Genomic DNA, 18,559 nt, shown 5'->3' on the forward strand with positions numbered 1-18,559 from the left:
AACTCCTTGTAAATAGGTGCGCGTGACTTATACATGAACCACAATGGGATTCTTCACATCTGTAGAATATATTTTATTGTTCAATATTCCTTTATATTGCGTTCAATGTTTTCTGAATTAACTTCGATTATTTCATTTCATAATCATATGATTCCAAATGTCAAAAATGAAATTACATCATATTGTTCACATTCTTCGTACCCAATGCATTTCGGGTCATAAACAAATTGACCCTTCGTCAGGGGTCTGTAACGAAATGAAAACAGGACCATTAAGTTCATTGTTCTGTTATTCTCATCAGTTCCCTCTTATCTACATTAAACTAAACATTTCATGAAATTAACGGATGTCAAACAAAATCGCTACACAAAATAAGTCTAACCCGTGTGCAGACATGGCTCCATAAACTCTGCTAACTGAATTGAGCTATGAATCATATACAATCTAACATTCAGTGACCTATCTCACCCATGGTCGCTTAATATATCACACTGTGGCTGACAATTATCGCAACACAGTTAAAGTCGCCATGCAAGACAGAACGCGCACACGCTTATCGCGCTACTAACTACGCAGTGCTTACGTTTGGGATCAGCCGATCTCCTTCGGTAATGGTGAACGCTCGAATGGTGTAGTTTACCGCGCCCTGTTGACCTAGATGTTTAAACAAGTCTGCATGAACACGTGACTGGGGCAATGACCAATCACGGGTATCCGGCTTCAAAATGCCTTTATCACGTGACAGGGGAGTCGGTGCGCTGTTTATTGTCATTTACGCTGCAGTTAAATAAAGATTCATTGTATATACAAATGTTCCTTACAGAATAGAACATGAAATCGCACGCTATAACGATGTTTAGGCACAAGTTACATTCAATATGAAGACTAAACATGAGCCATGCATATTGTCGAAAATTCTTGTTCATTACACGAGACCCAAAATACCTTAAACTCACAGTGTCATTTTAGATTCACATTATAAAAAACATGAGTGTTCAATCCGATCATTGAGCCCTAACGGGAGCTCAGTCTATAATTTTTTGATCCAAAAAAAAGGTTGAAGAAAGAATTTACAAGGAGATAGTCTACGATGGCCTCATATATGACTGCATCCTGTACAACAGCCTTGACGACAAATATTGTCAACGCCTGCCTAGTCGTCTACCATCTTGATGACAATACACCATAGTCATCAACAAGAACAAATGACACATAGTCCAGAATAACTTAATGTCACAAACTAAGGGGACTAATATGAGTAAGTCTACATCTATCGGCACTCAGCAGATGGCAGGTGCATCTGGTGGTGGAGCAAGTTCTCTTCCGCACATGGGGAGCACCTTGGCCATAGACCGGCACCTGTCAACCCCAATTCCCTTACACAGCTCACTACTTCAGAAAGTCTGGTAGTCCAGGCTTCCATCAAGAAGGTGAACTTGGGTAATTCCCTACACCCGCCCACCAGACAGGAAGTAGAAGAGGATTGAGGCGCTTAGAAAACAAATGTTCTCTTTGGCTAGCCTACCATTGAGGTCAATAGGTGCTATTTGTTTATTGGGCCTGGTTAGGTGGGCCCTCTGGGACATGGCTAGTGAGATCTTGTCTGTGGTCGTAGCAGAACTTAAGGCTTCCTTGGCTCAGACTTTTCAAGATGACAAGATGCTGTAAAATATGTGATTTGTGCTGGCTTTGGTGCAGCCGATTGTATGGGACAGTGGTTGGCCCCAGTGTGGTGCTCCGTTTCCATGTGTTGATGTGATCCACTGGTTTTTCATTTGATGTACAGACCTCCCTCCATCCATAGGCTTATTGATGTTCCTTTCTATGGCTCACATCATTTAGTGATAAGTCTCAGTGGCCTGAGCACCAACAAAACCTCTCACAGTCTAGCCAGGTGTCAAAGGAGACTGAAAAGACCTACAGTGTGGTTGCTCAGCCGTAGTTGGACTGGAGGCAGACCTCTCGCCCTACCCCACCCAGAACTGACGGTGGTGATGGATGTATCACTGCTGGATTGGGGAGCTCATTTTGGAGAAGTGGAGATCAGACAACTTTGGTCTCCAGCAAAAGATCTCCTCCACATCTACCTGCTTTAGTTGCAAGCAGTTCGATTGGCACTGAAGGTGTCGCTTCCGACCATCAAAGGGGAATGGGTACAACAGGTTCTCAGGAGCAAAATGACTGCCATGTGGTATAGCAAAAGACAGGGTGGGTGTGGTAATGGGTCCTGTGCCAAGAGGCTCTGTCAGTGGAAGTGGCTGAAGGCTCATTGCATTTCTTTAATTAACCAGTACCTGGCAGGATCTTGAATTGCCACTGTAAACAAACTCACAGATGATGGACGGAATGTTGCACAATGGCAAAACATTCACCCCGAGTCACAGATCTGAGTTTAATCCATCGTTATTTTGCTCACCAAGCCACCCCAGTTCAGACATGGTGATATGCATATCAGTCTTGACCCTGTGCCTCATGGGAACAGTCCAGCCCGAATTGCCAAGCCATGTCTCCCCTGGAACGGAATAAAGCATCCTAGGACCGGTTTCTGGCTATTAGCCGTCTTCAGCCAGGATAGCTTGACTCCAGTGGCGTAGAGAGCACGGGACCCACGTCTGGGCATACCCTTTCCAGATAGGGTGAACAGCAAAACACACAGATGATGGAAGGAATGTTGCACAATGGCAAAACATTCACCCCCAGTCACAGATCTGGGTTTAATCCATCGTTATTTTGCTCACCAAGCCACCCTAGTTCAGACATGGCCATAGGCAAATCAGTCTTGACCCTGTGCCTCATGGGAACAGTCCAGCCCGAACTGCCAAGACAAACTCAACTGCCAAGACAAACTCAGCTGTGTTGCTTAGTGGACCATGAATGGCAGTTGCACTCAGAGGTGGCACAGGACTTCTTCAAGCAATGATGAGAATCTTGGCACAGTCCTTCTATCCGGGCTCGGCGGAGATGGGTAGGTGATCCCTCGCGGACACGGGCAGAGCAAGCCAAGTCTGAAGGCTTCCCCCGATGTACTGACCCGCCGATCACTCATGTGGTATTTAGCCCTTTACCCTTAGGCATAGGACTTTCTATGGAGGTAAACTGCATACCCATACCACACCATATACATGACATTAGCATGTTATTGAGTTAATTTTCTTATTATTTTTCACTTTCTAAGGTCCTGATGAATCGCAGGATATTTATCCGTTTGCGAGAAACATGTTGACCACTTGTTGTTTTTCATAGCTCCACATAGGTCACTCTACTTAACGAGGTGACACTGAGTGAGCTTACTTTCACGATTTTAACTGCAATAGGGGGACCACCAGAATAAAATTGTTTCCGGTACCTCTTACTGCATTTTAACCTTCACCTCAGGCTCAGTTGCCTCCCCGCCCACACACCCACACTTCACCATAGGGCAGTTGGATACAAAAGATCTCCGCCAAAGTGCCCCTCTTTGAGGTGTGCCCGTCGGGGATTGCACCGCCCCCCCGACGAGGAGCAACCGCCAATGATGAAGCATGACATCCTTCGGGGTGTGTGAGGCAATTACATCCAACAAAAGGGATGCCCACAGGTGTTACATTTACACCTCTGGTTACGCCAGCGTGTACGTAGTCCTTCTTAGTCTCCCCCCCTTTTTCCCTCCTCCTTCGCAGGAACAGTTCAGCCCCCCCACTTTGTTAGTGCAGACCACCCGCGGACACATGCTGTAACTGGACCTTCCACTCACCCATAGTGGTAATTAGTGTCCGTTGATCCATTGATCTCTCTCTCCCCCCTTTTGATAAATACAGTCCATTGAATGCCATGGAGAATACAAAGTGTCAATGCGTGCACTGGAGTTCACAAGGCTATTCTCCATCGGAGACACCTTTCACTTCAGCTGGTGCTCAGGACTCCTGTATGCCTTTCTGCCCCTACCTCTCCTACCCAGAATGCTGAAAAAGATCAAGGACCGGGCCCAAGTCATATTAGTGGCTCCAGACTGGGCGAGGAGAGCATGATACTCAGAACGTTTGGCTGTCAGCATTTGTCCTCCTATTGGACTGCTCCTTTAAAAGAACTCCTGTTGCAGCAGCGGGGCTGAGTCCTGCATCTGAGCCTATACAACGTGCATCTCCATGTGTGAAGAGTAAGCAGTGACAGTTGATGAATTTTAATCTTCCTTCAGAGGTTGGTGGTATCATCTTGCTGCCAGGCATCCATCCACCAAAACAGAATTCGCACAACGGTAGAAGAAGTTGTTTGCCTGGTATTCCTCTTATAACATCGAATTTTCGAATACAAAGTTGTCTAACATCTTGTTTTGTTTGTCTTTAGTCAAGCAAGGCCTTGCTGTGGCAGCAGTTAAACATTATCTTTTGGCCTTTTACATTTGCCAGATCAGCCATCACTTTTCAAATCACCTGACGTGAGGCGTTTCTTGTAAGGGCCCACCCACATGTTTCTGGCAACACCTTTTCAAATGCCGCAGTGGGACATTAATTTGGTTCTCACTTATTTGATGTTCACTCCTTTTCAACAGATGCCCAGGTGTCCTCTATGCTTGTTGACCATCAAGACTGTGCTCCTCACTGCCATTATATCTGCAAATGTTTGCAGTTCCAGTCTGACTTCTGAGGATATTCAACAAGTGAAAAATCTGCAGGTTGATGAAGTCTCCACCAGAAATATAGTTAATAAAGATCAGCAACTTTTTCTTAAAAAACCTAATTTGACTATCTCATTTGATTTTTCATTGTAGTACTGCCAACTATGTCGTAAAGGAGATAATGAGGAATTACTGCTGCTTTGTGATGGTTGTGATAAAGGCTGCCATACCTATTGCCACAAGCCCAAGATTACTACTATACCAGAAGGTGACTGGTTTTGTCCTGCCTGCATTTCAAAGGTAACGTTGTATTTTTTGGAATATCAAATTCCTCGTCAGTATTGCTTCTTGTCTTTTCTCTTCGCTTTGGCATGCACACTAACCAATATTTGGTGTTTCCTTAATTGGCGAATACATTTTATTCACATGGCTCTTTGTGATTGTTAATTTGTCTGTCTCTGCCACTTGTGCCTGTTTCTAATATGCTTAATAGTTAAAGGGAGGAAAGTGGCCTTGCTCTTTTTTTAAAGCAAAAACTGGAAATATGAAACACTTATGGGATACATCTATAAGGAATCATTCGTGTTCATATGTTCGGTTTATTATGCTTTGGCTTGAGGCTTATTAGACTGCACTGATGCCTGTATAAACTCTCCTTTGCCTGATATGTGTATCCTTTATCAACCCTGGTGTTAGTCATAAGTGGTTGCTTTAACTTGCACTTTTTGCAACTTTTGAGCACAGATTATTGAAGAATGCAATGCATGCCAAGTTTACCACTTGCAACATTTAACACATAAAACTATACTCTACAAAATGTCTGTAGGAAAGTGGATTTCTGTTGCAGTAACCACCCCCCACACACTTTTTGCCAGACTACTGATGCACTTTTACTTAGTGTGCCCTGGGTACCCGCCAATCAGGTTCCTAGGGCCTGTGTTCTTTGCCAAAACAAACCCAAATGGCATCTCTGGCCACAGGTCAACCACTGGTAAATGGTACCACAGGTACCCAAGTCACTGTGACCAGAGAAGGCCTCTAAGGGCTGCTGCGCTTATTGTGCCACCCTTAAAGGTCCTGTCCCACTACACTCGCACACTGCATTTGCAGGCTGCGTGTTTTGGTGCAGAACAAAGTGAAGAGTCAACATGGCACACATCCCTGTGTGCCATGCCTACAACCCACTGCCCTGGCATAGATCAGTCACCCCTCTAGTCGGGTACACTATACCAGTTGTGAGGGTACTGGTGCATAAGCCCTGTACCCTTACAGTGTATAAGTCCATTCTTAGACATTGTAAGTGCAGTGCTCCCATTAAGAGTATATGGTGCTGGGAGTTTGTCATTACAGACTCCACAGCACCATAATGGCTTCACTGAAAACTGAGAAGTTTGGCATCAAACTTCGCAGCACATTAAACCCACACTGATGCCAGTGTGGTATTTAATGAAAAAATGCACACTGAGGGTATCTCAGAGATGCCCCCTGAAAACGAACCCAGCTCCAGTGTCCTGACTGAGTGGCTGCTTAGGCTGCTATCAACAGACATGTTTCTGAACCCCTGGGTCGAGAGCCTGCTGCTCTCGGGGCCCTGAAACAATGCACATCCTGGGACGAGGTGCCAAGTCTCCTGCCCCAGGATGGACAGGGTTCATGAAGGGGAAGCTTCAAAGGCATGCATGCCGCCTTTCTGAGCTTCCCCAGACCGCTTGCTGCTTTCAGCAACTGGTCCCCACTGGTTCTGCCCCCCACTTTGGGTGGGAGAAACGGCGGGAAAAACAAGTTAGGGAGAGAGGTGTGCCCACCTCTGCCAACTCCACCCCTCAGGTGGGGGAGGCGAGGTGAAACACAACTCTGAGTCCCCGCCATCTTGAGGATGGGGGGACCCAACCAACCAGGGACAGGATTGTGCTCCCCTCCCACTGGAGGGTGGCACAATAGGGGGTATACCCACCCCACCCCAGAAAACCATTGGTCTCTGCCCTCTACCTACCTGTAACACCTCTAAATCTAGTATTTAGGGGTACCCTGAACCTTGCTTCCTCAGATCCAGCCTGACAACAAGAAAAGAAGAAGGACCGAGCAGCAGTGCAGCCAGCTAACAAGAGGAAGACGCCCACTTACTTGGCCCCAGCCCTACAGGTCTGTCTCTCCTCGAACCTGCTCCTGCAACATCCCGGTGTGTCCTGCAGCCAGCAACCTTAAAAACCCTGGAGGACCTGCCTGCCTTTACTTCCAAAGACTGCTTCTCCCGTGAACACCGGATTCGTTCAACTGCAACCTCTGGCAGCAGCTGGAGACCGCAAATCCAGCCCACTCTGCACTCGCCGAACCCGGCCCGAGCTCTGGTGGAAAAACACCGCGAGGAGGTCACCCCGGCGATCCTGAACCGAGATCCGGCAACCCCTGACCTGCCTCCAGCCGACGCCTGCAGTCTAAATCCAGAAGCCCTTCTAACTGCGACCCGGAGCTGGTAAGAAGATCCAACTCCAAAAGGCGCCCCTGCCCCCGACGCCCCGCGGCTTTGTGTGCCCAAACCGACGATGCCTAACTGTGGCGGGGTAGGAGAAAGGGACCGGAGACTAGATCTGGGAAGGTAAGGTTTTATTTTTGTAACTGACTTCTTTTTCTTTGTTGTGAGTCTTTCCCGAGTGGGCGCAGCAGGATCCGTCATGGCCTTGGGGTTTTGGGCCCGCTTCTGAGGGCTGCTTCCTCTGTGGCTATTCGTACCAAGGCAGAAGTCCTTGAGTTGTAGGACGTTCCCTCCGTACCATGTGTGTGGGAGAAACAAAAACAGAGTGGAACAATCAGGTATCCGTCTGATTACTCGTATGCCAAGGAGCCATGGGAGTGAGGGAAACACCGGTGCTTTGGTGAGACTATACAATAGGTGGACCGTCTCAAGTGCACTGACGTGAAGGGGGTGCAAATAGGAGGGGGGACAAAGAGAATGGTGCGAGGAGTCACAGGGATTGTGCTTTTGAATATTTACAGCGGCACTACCTCTTCTCAGACCCGCCCCGCCTCCCAACCCAGCTCGACACCCTCTGTCGTACCTGGGAGAGCCACACTTCTCCGTGAGTCTGGCTGAGCGGCTTGCGGGAACGTTGGCCTTCAGGCGTGTCCTCCTCTTCAGCTTCTTTCCTTTTTCGCTCGGCTTCGCGTCCTCCTTCCTCTGGCTCACGTCCTCGGCACTCTTCTCTCGCTTCCTTCTCGGTGTCGTCACACACGGAGTCCAGGGCTTCCTCCTTTTTCTCCAACCGGCAGGTTCCTACGTCATACCAGGGATGTTCCTCCAGCTCGGTACACACCCCCTTAAAGGCATAATCCCCGTCATCTTCTGTTAGGCGTCCCCAGAGCGGCTCCGTGTCCGAATTCCAGTCATTCTGGGTGGATTCGAAAGAGGGGAGAGTTGAGGTGTCAGCGACCCACCAGTCCATTGAGGGAGCCTTAATTACCTCCATCGGGGTCTCCCTGCTACTCTCCTTCCCTCCCTGGTTTCTCCCGATCGGGGAGAACCGAAGAGCGGGACAGAAAGTCTGCATTGCTATTGTCTTGTCCTTTTTTATGCTTAATGATCATGGAATAGGGCTGCAAAAATAAAAACCATCGAAGAACTCTAGGATTCTGGGATTTGTTTCTGTACATCCACTGTAGTGGAGCATGGTCTGTATATAGGACAAAGGGTTTCCCTTCCAAATAATAGTTTAACTTGTCCACTGCCCATCGCATAGCTAGACACTCTCTTTCTATGGTTTGGTACCGGGTCTCTCGAGGGTGCAACTTTCTACTGATGTATAAAAGGGGGTGTTCTAATCCGTCCTCCCCTATCTGGGGTAGGAGAAAGGGACCGGAGACTAGATCTGGGAAGTACGGCTCCTAAGCCTGTATCTGAGGCGTCTGTGGCTAGAAGAAAAGGTTTCTCAAAATTCGGGGATATCAGTACTGGACTAGTGGTGATGGCCTGTTTTAGATTGGTAAATGCCTGTCGGGCGGACTCTGAGGGCTGCTGGATTTCGGTCTTACTAGTGGTTTTTTTAAGGAGAAGTTGTCTCTGCAAAGTTAGGTAAAAATCTTCTGTAATGTCCGATTAGCCCTATAAAAGCTCTTACTTCTTTTTTTGAGGATGGGAACAGGGCGTTTACTATTGCCTTGACCTTCTCCTCTTGAGGCGCAATTACTCCGTCCCCTAGCATGTACCCCAGGTATTTCACTGTCCGGAATGCGGCCCTTGATTTCTTTGCATTGACATGCAGTCCAGCGGCTTTCAGCGCCGACAGAATGTTTTGGAGGTGCTTAATATGGTCGGCCATGAGGTACTGAAAATCACAATGCCGTCTAAGTATACGGAACAAAAGTTCGTATACGGCCGCAAGATCTCATTCATCAACCTCTGGAAAGTTGCCGGGGCTCCATGGAGCCCAAACGGCAAGACGTTAAACTCATAAAGTCCGTCATCGGTGGAAAAGGCTGTTTTATGTTTGTCTTCTTCACGGAGAGGTACCTGCTAGTATCCTTTCGTTAGGTCTAGCGTTGTTATATATTTGGCCTCTCCGATCTTTTCGATCAATTCATCTACCCTAGGTATAGGGTACGCATCACATGAAGAGATAGCATTTAGGGCACGAAAGTCCATACAGAACCTGGGGGACCCATCTGGCTTAGGTATCATGACAATAGGGGATGACCAGCTGCTTCGGGACGAGTGTATCACTCCCAGTTTTAACATTTCCTGTACCTCGTGCCTGACATATAATCTTCTGGCCGTGGGTATTCGATAGGGTCTTAATTTGATTTGCGCACCTTTTTCTGTTTCAATCCGATGTTCGATAAGGTTGGTACGGCCTGGTTGATCAGAGAACATCGGGGCGAAGGCTTGCAGGGCTGCCTGAAGGTCTTCTTTCTTCTCAGGAGTCAACTCCTCATTCATGGGTAATTGATTTGGGGTAGAGGTTTCTTCTGTAGTTGGCAGACCAAACTGTGCTGGTTTTGGAAAGGGACCCAACCACTTTTTTAGAAGGTTGATATGAAAACATTGGATCCTTGATGGCGATATCTGTACTCTGTAGGTGGTGTTACCCAAAGTTTCGATGACCTTGTAAGGCCCCGTCCACTTCGTGTGAAACTTCTTACCGGAGGAAGGCAACTTAACGAGGGTCCAGTCTCCCTTTTCCATATGTCTCCATTTCTTCCCTCTATTGTAATAGCCAGCTTGTCTCTTTTGGCTTTTCTCCAAATTAGAGTAGGCCAGGTCTCTTAACTTACCCAACTTGCTTCTTAACATTTGGGTATATTCCAGTATAGACCTTTGTTCTTCCCTATCCTCGTTTTCCCAGGCCTCCCTAGTTATCTCTAGTAATGTTCTTGGTTGTCGCTCGAAAGCGGAATACCCCGTACTGCTTTGGGTTTGCGCTCTGAGTATGTAAAGGGCCAAAGGCGCAATAGCAAATCCTAGTCTTTATTTTCTAAAGACAACATTTTGTGTAGGGTGGTCTTTAAAGAACGATTGTACCTTTCGACCAGACTATCTGTCTGGGGATGGTAGGCCGAGGTCCAGATTTGCTGAATGTTCAGTGTTTTACAGACTTCGCGCATGAGACGGGAAACGAATGGGGTTCCCTGGTCTGTTAATATTTCTTTCGGGAACCCCACCCTGGAAAACAACTCTATGAATTTTTCAGCTATATTCTTGGTGGTGGGTGCTTTTTGGGCGAAGGCCTCAGGGAACCTCGTGCTGTAGTCCACTATAACCAAGGCATACATGTTGCCTTTAACTGTTCTAGGGAGTGGCCCGATTAGATCCATTCCCACCCGTTCGAATGGAGTCCCTATAATAGGGAGGGGTTGAAGGGGTACAGCCAGTGGCTTGCTTAAGTTTTTGTTTGTGACATACCTCACACGTTTTACAAAACTCAGAAGCCTCTTTGTATATACCAGGCCAGTAAAAGTTTTTCAGAATGTTTTGTAAGGTTTTTTCTGCTCCTGAGTGACCGGCTGTTAAATGCGTGTGTGCGTAGTATAGAATTTGTTCCCTGAAGGGTTTGGGTACTAACAACTGTTTTGGGTCATGTGTTTTACCTTCTCTATGTAGTAACTCGTTTTCAATAATGAACCTTGGGAAGGAGACAATAGTACTGGACTGGCCTACATGAGCCATTTCCCAGGCATTAAACAGGGAGGCATCATTGGCTTGGGTAAATTTGAAATTACGGTCCAACACCCAGGGTTCCGCTGCCACCAGGGCAGGGACAAGGCTTTCCTTTCCTTTTGGGGCGTCCTTCATTTCTAATTTAAACATAGTCATAAAGTCGGGATTGTCCACCCCTATTATCAGGTCTTCTGGGAGGGATTCAATAACTCCTACCTTTACTTTACAGGGAGGCCTACCCGAGGGATACAGAGTTACCATTGCTACAGGATACGGTTTTATATCCCCATGCACACACCGGATGTGCACTACTTGCCCGGGTAGGAATTGACCTGATAGGACTAGGGAACTTTGCATAACAGACTGCCTGCAGCCTGAATCTAGTAAGGCTCTTATGGTTTTCTTATTCACGGCGACAAGTACGTAAAAGGATGTCCCCATCTCGGAGGAATACATCACAGCTCTGGGGACCTATCCAACTTCCATAGGCTCTTCTGGGGGCTTTCGTCTGGGGCAAAGGCAAGCAATAGGGCCCCATTCACCACATTCATAGCATTGAAGCGTTTTCAGAGGGGGAACCTCTATTTTATACGGGCGTACTCTTCCTGTTTCCACAACAGATTTAGGTTTCTTGTCCGTTTTTTGTGCTGAGGGGGTTTTGGTGGTCTTTTCCCCCTCCCATGGCCCACCCCGGGGTTGAGCCCTTGAGTAGTTTGCTGCCATTTCTATAGCTTGGGCAGGGTTTAGCCCCGTGTGCTGCCTCAACCAGTGTTGCGTTCCATAAGGCAGCGCTTCCATAAATTGTTCAAGGTATATGCTATCCATTATTTCATCCTTAGTTCGGCTTTCTGGGTGCAGCCATTTGTCTGCGGCTGCTTTTTGTTAGGGAATAGGTCTAGTCTGTCTTCTATGGCCATACTCCACCATCACATGATCGGCCTTGAGGGGATAAAAGAACCGCCCCTTCTTTGATTCAGTGCTTGGTATCTTTTAGCTTTGGGTTCCAGGTGCTGGGTTGTGAGTTCTAGCTGTTAGAGAGATTTGGGTTCACGGGCTTGTGTTCCTTTGTCACAAGATCCCCTCTGAGTCATTGGTTCTATTTTTGCCTTGCCCTTTCCCTTCCCTGGTTGTTTCGTTTTATTCCTGTTGTTGGGTTCATCTTATGGGAATTCTGCATCCCACCCCCCCCTCCTTCTTTTCCTTCGTTTTTTTTAGAATACTTAGTGCTGTTGTGTTTTGTTGCTTATCGAGGGTAACTGGGGCTCCAGTCCCCTCGAATGACGGCCCCTCGGGAGGAGAGTCAGTTTGTGCTCTGAGAGACTCCAGCTGGCGTTTTGGAGAGTTAGCTGCGTGGATTCCGAGCAGCACCCTCTACTTCCGCGTTTGTTGTAGGCAGTCCGCCTCTTTGTGTGCCGCTTGGTCGCTTTCAGCCGCGCTGAGACCACGGAGAAGCTGCTGATCCCGGAAGAGGGATTCGTTTGTTGTTTGTGCTCCCCTCCCCGTTCAAAGACTGTAAACACGTACAAGGACAATAGTTTGGGTTTTTTTTATGCCGAGTTCAATGGCTTTTTCCCCCTAAAAAACCCGTTTTTGGCGGAAAACGTCCTCGAGTGCAGTCCCCTTATTTCCTACCTCTTTCTGGAACTGGAAGCTCTTACGATAGTGGAATTTTTATCCTTCCTGCTGCCAAAGACCTCCCGAGGCTGATCCTGTACAAATTCCAAGTAAGGAGGGGTCTTGTCATTACATGGTGGAGTGTGGTTATGGGATTGGGAGAATAAGGGGTACACATCGGAGTAGGACACAGAAGTAATTGTGTGTATATTGTTCCCCGTAGGTACAGAAGCGTGGAGGTGGTGGTCGAGTATCATTGTCCAGTCCAGCTCAGGGGTGAAGCCTTTTTTTGACGTCCCTTTCGTTTGTCTTCCTGTCCCCTGCCCTGGGCTCAGGTGTCCTCTCATGGTTCTTTACCTCATGGGAGGCATATGAGTCGGGGTAGTGGATTTGGTCATACATCGTTCCTGCAGTGTTTGGGCCAGTGGAATCCAACAGAATACCAAGCCCACGATTTAATACACTGCCCGGACGAGGTATGGACGAGGACTTGGGTGGTCCCTTGGGGGGAGCCGAACGGGCGCCTACTATGCAGGACATAGTGGGGGCTGTAGCTGCCTTGCAGGCTCAGGTACAGGACTTACAACAGGAGAACGCAGGACTTAAACAGGAGCTAGGGGCCGTGAAGGCCAGAGAACAGTTGAGAGATAGGGGACATGGTCCTGTCATCCAACCAGCCACATTTCAGTACGGAGGCGGGACGGGTCGGAGAGCGGAGGGGGGAGCCCCTGTAGCAGTTACTGTTACTACGCCTGTTCCTGTTCCCTTGGCCCCCCCCTGAGAGGTTTATGGGAGACAGCAATAAGTATGGGACCTTTATGGCTCAATGCCAACTGCATTTTATGTGCAGGCCAACCGCTTTTCCGGATGATAAGGCTAAAGTAGCTTTTACAATATCGTATTTGGCTGGCACTGCGGCTCAGTGGGCTATCCCTCTTGTGGAAGGTGATGATCCGGTATTGCACAATTACTTGGCGTTTGAAGAATTAATGAGAGGCCTGTTTGCTAAACATGCTTTTATGCAGGCAAGCGATGCGGAGCTCCTCAAGTTAAGACAGGGCAAACAGGATTTGCTAACCTATGTTTCAGCATTCAATAGGTTGGTGTCAGAGACACATTGGCCCACAGACAAAAGAACCTCCTTGTTTTATCAGGGTTTGTGTGACGAACTGAAGGATGTGGTATCTCAGGTGGTTGATCCTCCAGACGACTGTGCTGCCTTTATAGATCTGGTGGTGAAGTTAAATCATAGGTTGACTGAGAGGCGTGGTGACCGCAGTCGGTTTCAGGGACCTTGGAGGAGTTATACAAAATTGGAAACAAAACCCTCTGGGGAACATAAGCCTGCTCCTGAGCCTATGGAGATAGGGGGGGTAAGAGGCCCGTTAACCATGGAAGAGAAGAAAAGGAGGAGGGAACTGAACCTATGTCTGTATTGTGGACAAGGGGGCCACTTTTCTCGAGAGTGTCCTGTTAAACCCTCTGGACAGGCATTCAGTAAAAAGGTAGCATGTGTACAGGTGGACCGTAGTCAAGCCATGAGCAGAGGAGCGGGGGGGACCTATGAGGTTCTGGGTGTGATAGATCAGGTGCCAAGACATTTCATTATTCCGGCACAACTCTTGCTGGATGGGAGTAGGCGTGTACCCGTGTCTGTTTTGTTGGATTCCGGGGCTACTGGGAATTTCATCGACATCTCGTTGGCGGAAAAGTTAGAAATCCCATGTCAATACAAAAGACAACCAGAGCCTGTGAGATCCATCGACGGGACAGAACTAACCTTGGGTTCCATTACACGCCAGACAGAACCAGTGACGTTGTTGTGGGAGAATGGTCACTCGGAGTCAGTGGTCTTTGACCTTATTGACGCCCCTTCTTTTGGTTTGGTGTTAGGAGTCCCCTGGCTCCAGGAACATAACCCTAAGATTGACTGGGTGCAACGTTTGGTGACTCTAGATTCCAAGCATTGCCTCACACATTGTTACAGGGAGGCTAGCGAACGGATTCCTCCTTTGTCTTGTGCTGGGGTGGAGGTGATGTCGGTTCCCTCTCAGTATTCCGCCTTTCGGGGTGTTTTTGATACGGTCAAGGCACAGGGTCTCCCTCCACACCGGTCTTTTGACTGTAAAATCGATTTGATACCTGGTGTCCCTTTGCCTTCTTGTCGCATATATGCGCTCTCTGAACCAGAGGAGTTACATCTCAAGGAGTACTTAGAGGAGATGTTGAGGATGGGATTTATTCGTCCCTCTTGTTCGCCTGTGTCATCAGCGATCTTCTTCATTCCGAAGAAGGAAGGGACATTGAGGGCATGTGTGGACTACAGGGCTCTGAATAAGGCTACCGTGAAGAATAGGTACCCTCTTCCACTTATCCCCGTGTTGTTGGACCAGCTCCGCAAAGCAACCATATTTACCAAATTGGATTTGCGGGGTGCTTACCATCTCATTCGAGTCCGACCCGGGGATGAATGGAAGACGGCGTTTAAGACCAAATTCGGCCTATTCGAGTATTGCGTGATGCCATTTGGCTTATGCAACGCGCCAGCCGCCTTCCAATACTTCATTAATGAGGTTCTCCGGGAATATCTGGACAGAAGTGTTATCGTCTATTTAGACGACATATTGATTTTCTCAGAGACGGGGGCTGAACACCAAGAACATGTATCGAAGGTGTTACAGAAGTTACAGGACCATCATCTGTATGCCAAATTGGAGAAATGCCAGTTCGGCACATAAGGTAGAATTCCTGGGGTTTATCATCACAGCAGAGGGCATTCGAATGGACCCTAGAAAGATAGAGGCTATTATTACCTGGCCCATACCATCTACTGTCAAGCAGATCCAGGCCCTTCTGGGGTTCGCCAATTTCTATCGGCGCTTCATCCCCCATTTCTCTGATATCGTATCTCCTATGACCCGATTGTTGAGGAAGGGGGTTCCCTTTGTCTGGTCCACTGAAGTTCAGGATGCTTTTCATCATTTGCTACGATCCTTTACCTCGGCACCTGTTTTGGTGCATCCCGATACTGCCTTACCGTTTTTTGTGGAAACGGATGCCTCATTGTGTGCAGTGGAAGGGGTGTTGTCCCAAAGGGATGCTGAAACTGGTCTGATGCACCCCATTGCCTTTTTTTCTAAGACCCTGTTGCCTGCAGAGCGTAATTACACGGTGGCTGAGAGGGAGCTGCTGGCGGTGAAATTGTCATTTGAGGAGTGGCGTCATTATCTCTGGGGCTCTAGACACACGGTCACGATCTATACAGATCATAAGAATCTTGAATTCTTTCGCTCTGCCCGGGCGTTAACACCTCGCCAAATGCGGTGGGTCTTGTTTTTTAACGAGTATGACTTTGTCATAACCTATCGACCCGCCGCACAGCAGATAAAATCTGATGCCCTTTCTAGGATCCATGTGGAGAGTAGGGAGGAGGGACGAGTGAAAGAGGATAGACCTATGATCAGTGAAGAGAGGATTGTAGGGGTTACACACACTGAGGACTTCCCCTCTCTAATCAAAGGGCAATTACGACAGTCGGATTTGGCCCCTTGGATGGCTCTACCCCAGGTATTGATGCAGGATGGGCTGTTGTATCATGGAAACCATTTGTTTGTTCCCCCTGCCTTGAGGAAGACGGTATTGGAGTGGTGTCATTCCTCCTCGCTGGTAGCACATCCGGGGGTGCACAAGACGAGGGAGATGTGTTTGCGATGGTTTTGGTGGGACTCGCTGATCAAGGATATACAGTGTTACGTGGCAGCGTGTCCCGTTTGTGCCACTAGCAAACCTACCCATAGCAAGCCATCTGGTCTGTTGCAGCCCTTAGAGGTCCCTCCTGCTCCTTGGCATACCATTAGTATGGATTTTGTGACGGATCTGCCTCCTGTGTCAGGGCATACCGCTATAATGGTGGTAGTAGATCTGTTCACAAAAATGGCACATTTCATCCCGTTACCCAAGGTTCCTACTGCCAGGGAGATGGCTTTGGTTTTTATGTCATCCATAGTTAGGTTCCATGGGTTGCCATCTGCGATTGTTTCTGACAGAGGAGCACAATTCGTGTCCCATTTTTGGACGGAGTTGTGTTCAGTGCTGAAAATAGAAATTCGTTTGTCATCAGCGTACCACCCGCAATCAGATGGTCAGACTGAACGGACGAACCAGACTATGGAGCAATACTTGAGGTGTCTTGTGTCGTCATTGTCTTGTGACTGGATGGTGGCTCTTCCCATTGCGGAGTTTGCCTATAATAACAGCCTGCATTCCGCAGTGGGTATGACTCCTTTTTTTTGTTCCTTGGGTTACCATCCTAGGGCCTTAGCCATTCAGCCTACTGGGCGCGTGCCAGCCATAGACGATGTTTGTAAGTCCTTGGGTGGAATATGGGATAGAGCACGAGAACAATTACAGGCAACCAAAGTCACCATGACGGCTCAGGCAGATAAACATAGAGTCCCTGCTCCATCCTATAAGGTGGGTGATCGGGTATGGCTAGCTTCACGCAACCTTAAGTTGCAGGGGTCTTGTAAATTACAGCCTAGGTTTGTGGGGCCGTTTGCCATTATGCAGGTGATTAATCCTGTGGCCATGAAGCTTGTTTTGCCTGATGATTACAAGGTCCATCCGGTGTTTCATACGTCACTGTTGAAGCCCTATATACCATCAACACAGGTTCTGCCACCACCCCCTCCCTTGTTAATCGATGGGGAAGAGGAGTTTGAGGTTCAGGCTATAATGGATTCCAAGCGGAGGAGAGGTCGTCTCTTCTACCTTGTGGATTGGAAGGGATATACACCTGAGGATCGGACATGGGAGCCAGCGGGTAGTGTGCATGCGCCACGGCTGGTTCGTCTGTTCCATAGACACCACCCCTCCAAACCCCGTCCGGTGGGGAGGACCATTGGGGGGAGATACTGTTAGGGAATAGGTCTAGTCTGTCTTCTATGGCCATACTCCACCATCACATGATCAGCCTTGAGGGGATAAAAGAACCGCCCCTTCTTTGAATCAGTGCTTGGTATCTTTTAGCTTTGGGTTCCAGGTGCTGGGTTGTGAGTTCTAGCTGTTAGAGAGATTTGGGTTCACGGGCTCGTGTTCCTTTGTCACAAGATCCCCTCTGAGTCATTGGTTCTATTTTTGCCTTGCCCTTTCCCTTCCCTGGTTGTTTCGTTTTATTCCTGTTGTTGGGTTCATCTTATGGGAATTCTGCATCCCACCCCCCCCCTCCTTCTTTTCCTTCGTTTTTTTTAGAATACTTAGTGCTGTTGTGTTTTGTTGCTTATCGAGGGTAACTGGGGCTCCAGTCCCCTCGAATGACGGCCCCTCGGGAGGAGAGTCAGTTTGTGCTCTGAGAGACTCCAGCTGGCGTTTTGGAGAGTTAGCTGTGTGGATTCCGAGCAGCACCCTCTACTTCCGCGTTTGTTGTAGGCAGTCCGCCTCTTTGTGTGCCGCTTGGTCGCTTTCAGCCGCGCTGAGACCACGGAGAAGCTGCTGATCCCGGAAGAGGGATTTGTTTGTTGTTTGTGCTCCCCCCCCCGTTCAAAGACTGTAAACACGTACAAGGACAATAGTTTGGGGGTTTTTTATGCCGAGTTCAATGGCTTTTTCCCCCTAAAAAACCCGTTTTTGGCGGAAAGCGTCCTCGAGTGCAGTCCCCTTATTTCCTACCTCTTTCTGGAACTGGAAGCTCTTACGATAGTGGAATTTTTATCCTTCCTGCTGCCAAAGACCTCCCGAGGCTGATCCTGTACAAATTCCAAGTAAGGAGGGGTCTTGTCATTACATGGTGGAGTGTGGTTATGGGATTGGGAGAATAAGGGGTACACATCAGAGTAGGACACAGAAGTAATTGTGTGTATATTGTTCCCCGTAGGTACAGAAGCGTGGAGGTGGTGGTCGAGTATCATTGTCCAGTCCAGCTCAGGGGTGAAGCCTTTTTTTGACGTCCCTTTCGTTTGTCTTCCTGTCCCCTGCCCTGGGCTCAGGTGTCCTCTCATGGTTCTTTACCTCATGGGAGGCATATGAGTTGGGGTAGTGGATTTGGTCATACATCGTTCCTGCAGTGTTTGGGCCAGTGGAATCCAACACTTTTAATCGAAAGAATAATGTCTTGGGGTTCTCTCCTTGGGTTCCATTTTCTCGTCGGAATCTTACCCTATAAGCTTCTTCATCTAGTCCAAGATGATCTAGTATGAGGGTATCTA

The 18,559-nt window shown here is 48.2% G+C and overlaps 1 protein-coding gene across 15 annotated transcripts in view; it reads left to right on the forward strand.

The window, feature by feature from the left end:
- BAZ2B (bromodomain adjacent to zinc finger domain 2B) overlaps positions 1-18,559 on the forward strand; it is a 1,221,971-nt gene that overhangs the window by 1,079,561 nt on the left and 123,851 nt on the right. For all 15 annotated transcript variants that reach the window (XM_078681689.1, XM_078681691.1, XM_078681692.1 and 12 more), the window contains one exon: positions 4,748-4,894. In XM_078681689.1, the coding sequence (XP_078537815.1) occupies positions 4,748-4,894 (147 nt within the window). The remainder of the gene's footprint in view (positions 1-4,747; positions 4,895-18,559) is intronic.

Source organism: Lissotriton helveticus, chromosome 3_1 (assembly GCF_964261635.1).
Source record: "Lissotriton helveticus chromosome 3_1, aLisHel1.1, whole genome shotgun sequence".
Taxonomy (NCBI): domain Eukaryota; kingdom Metazoa; phylum Chordata; class Amphibia; order Caudata; family Salamandridae; genus Lissotriton; species Lissotriton helveticus.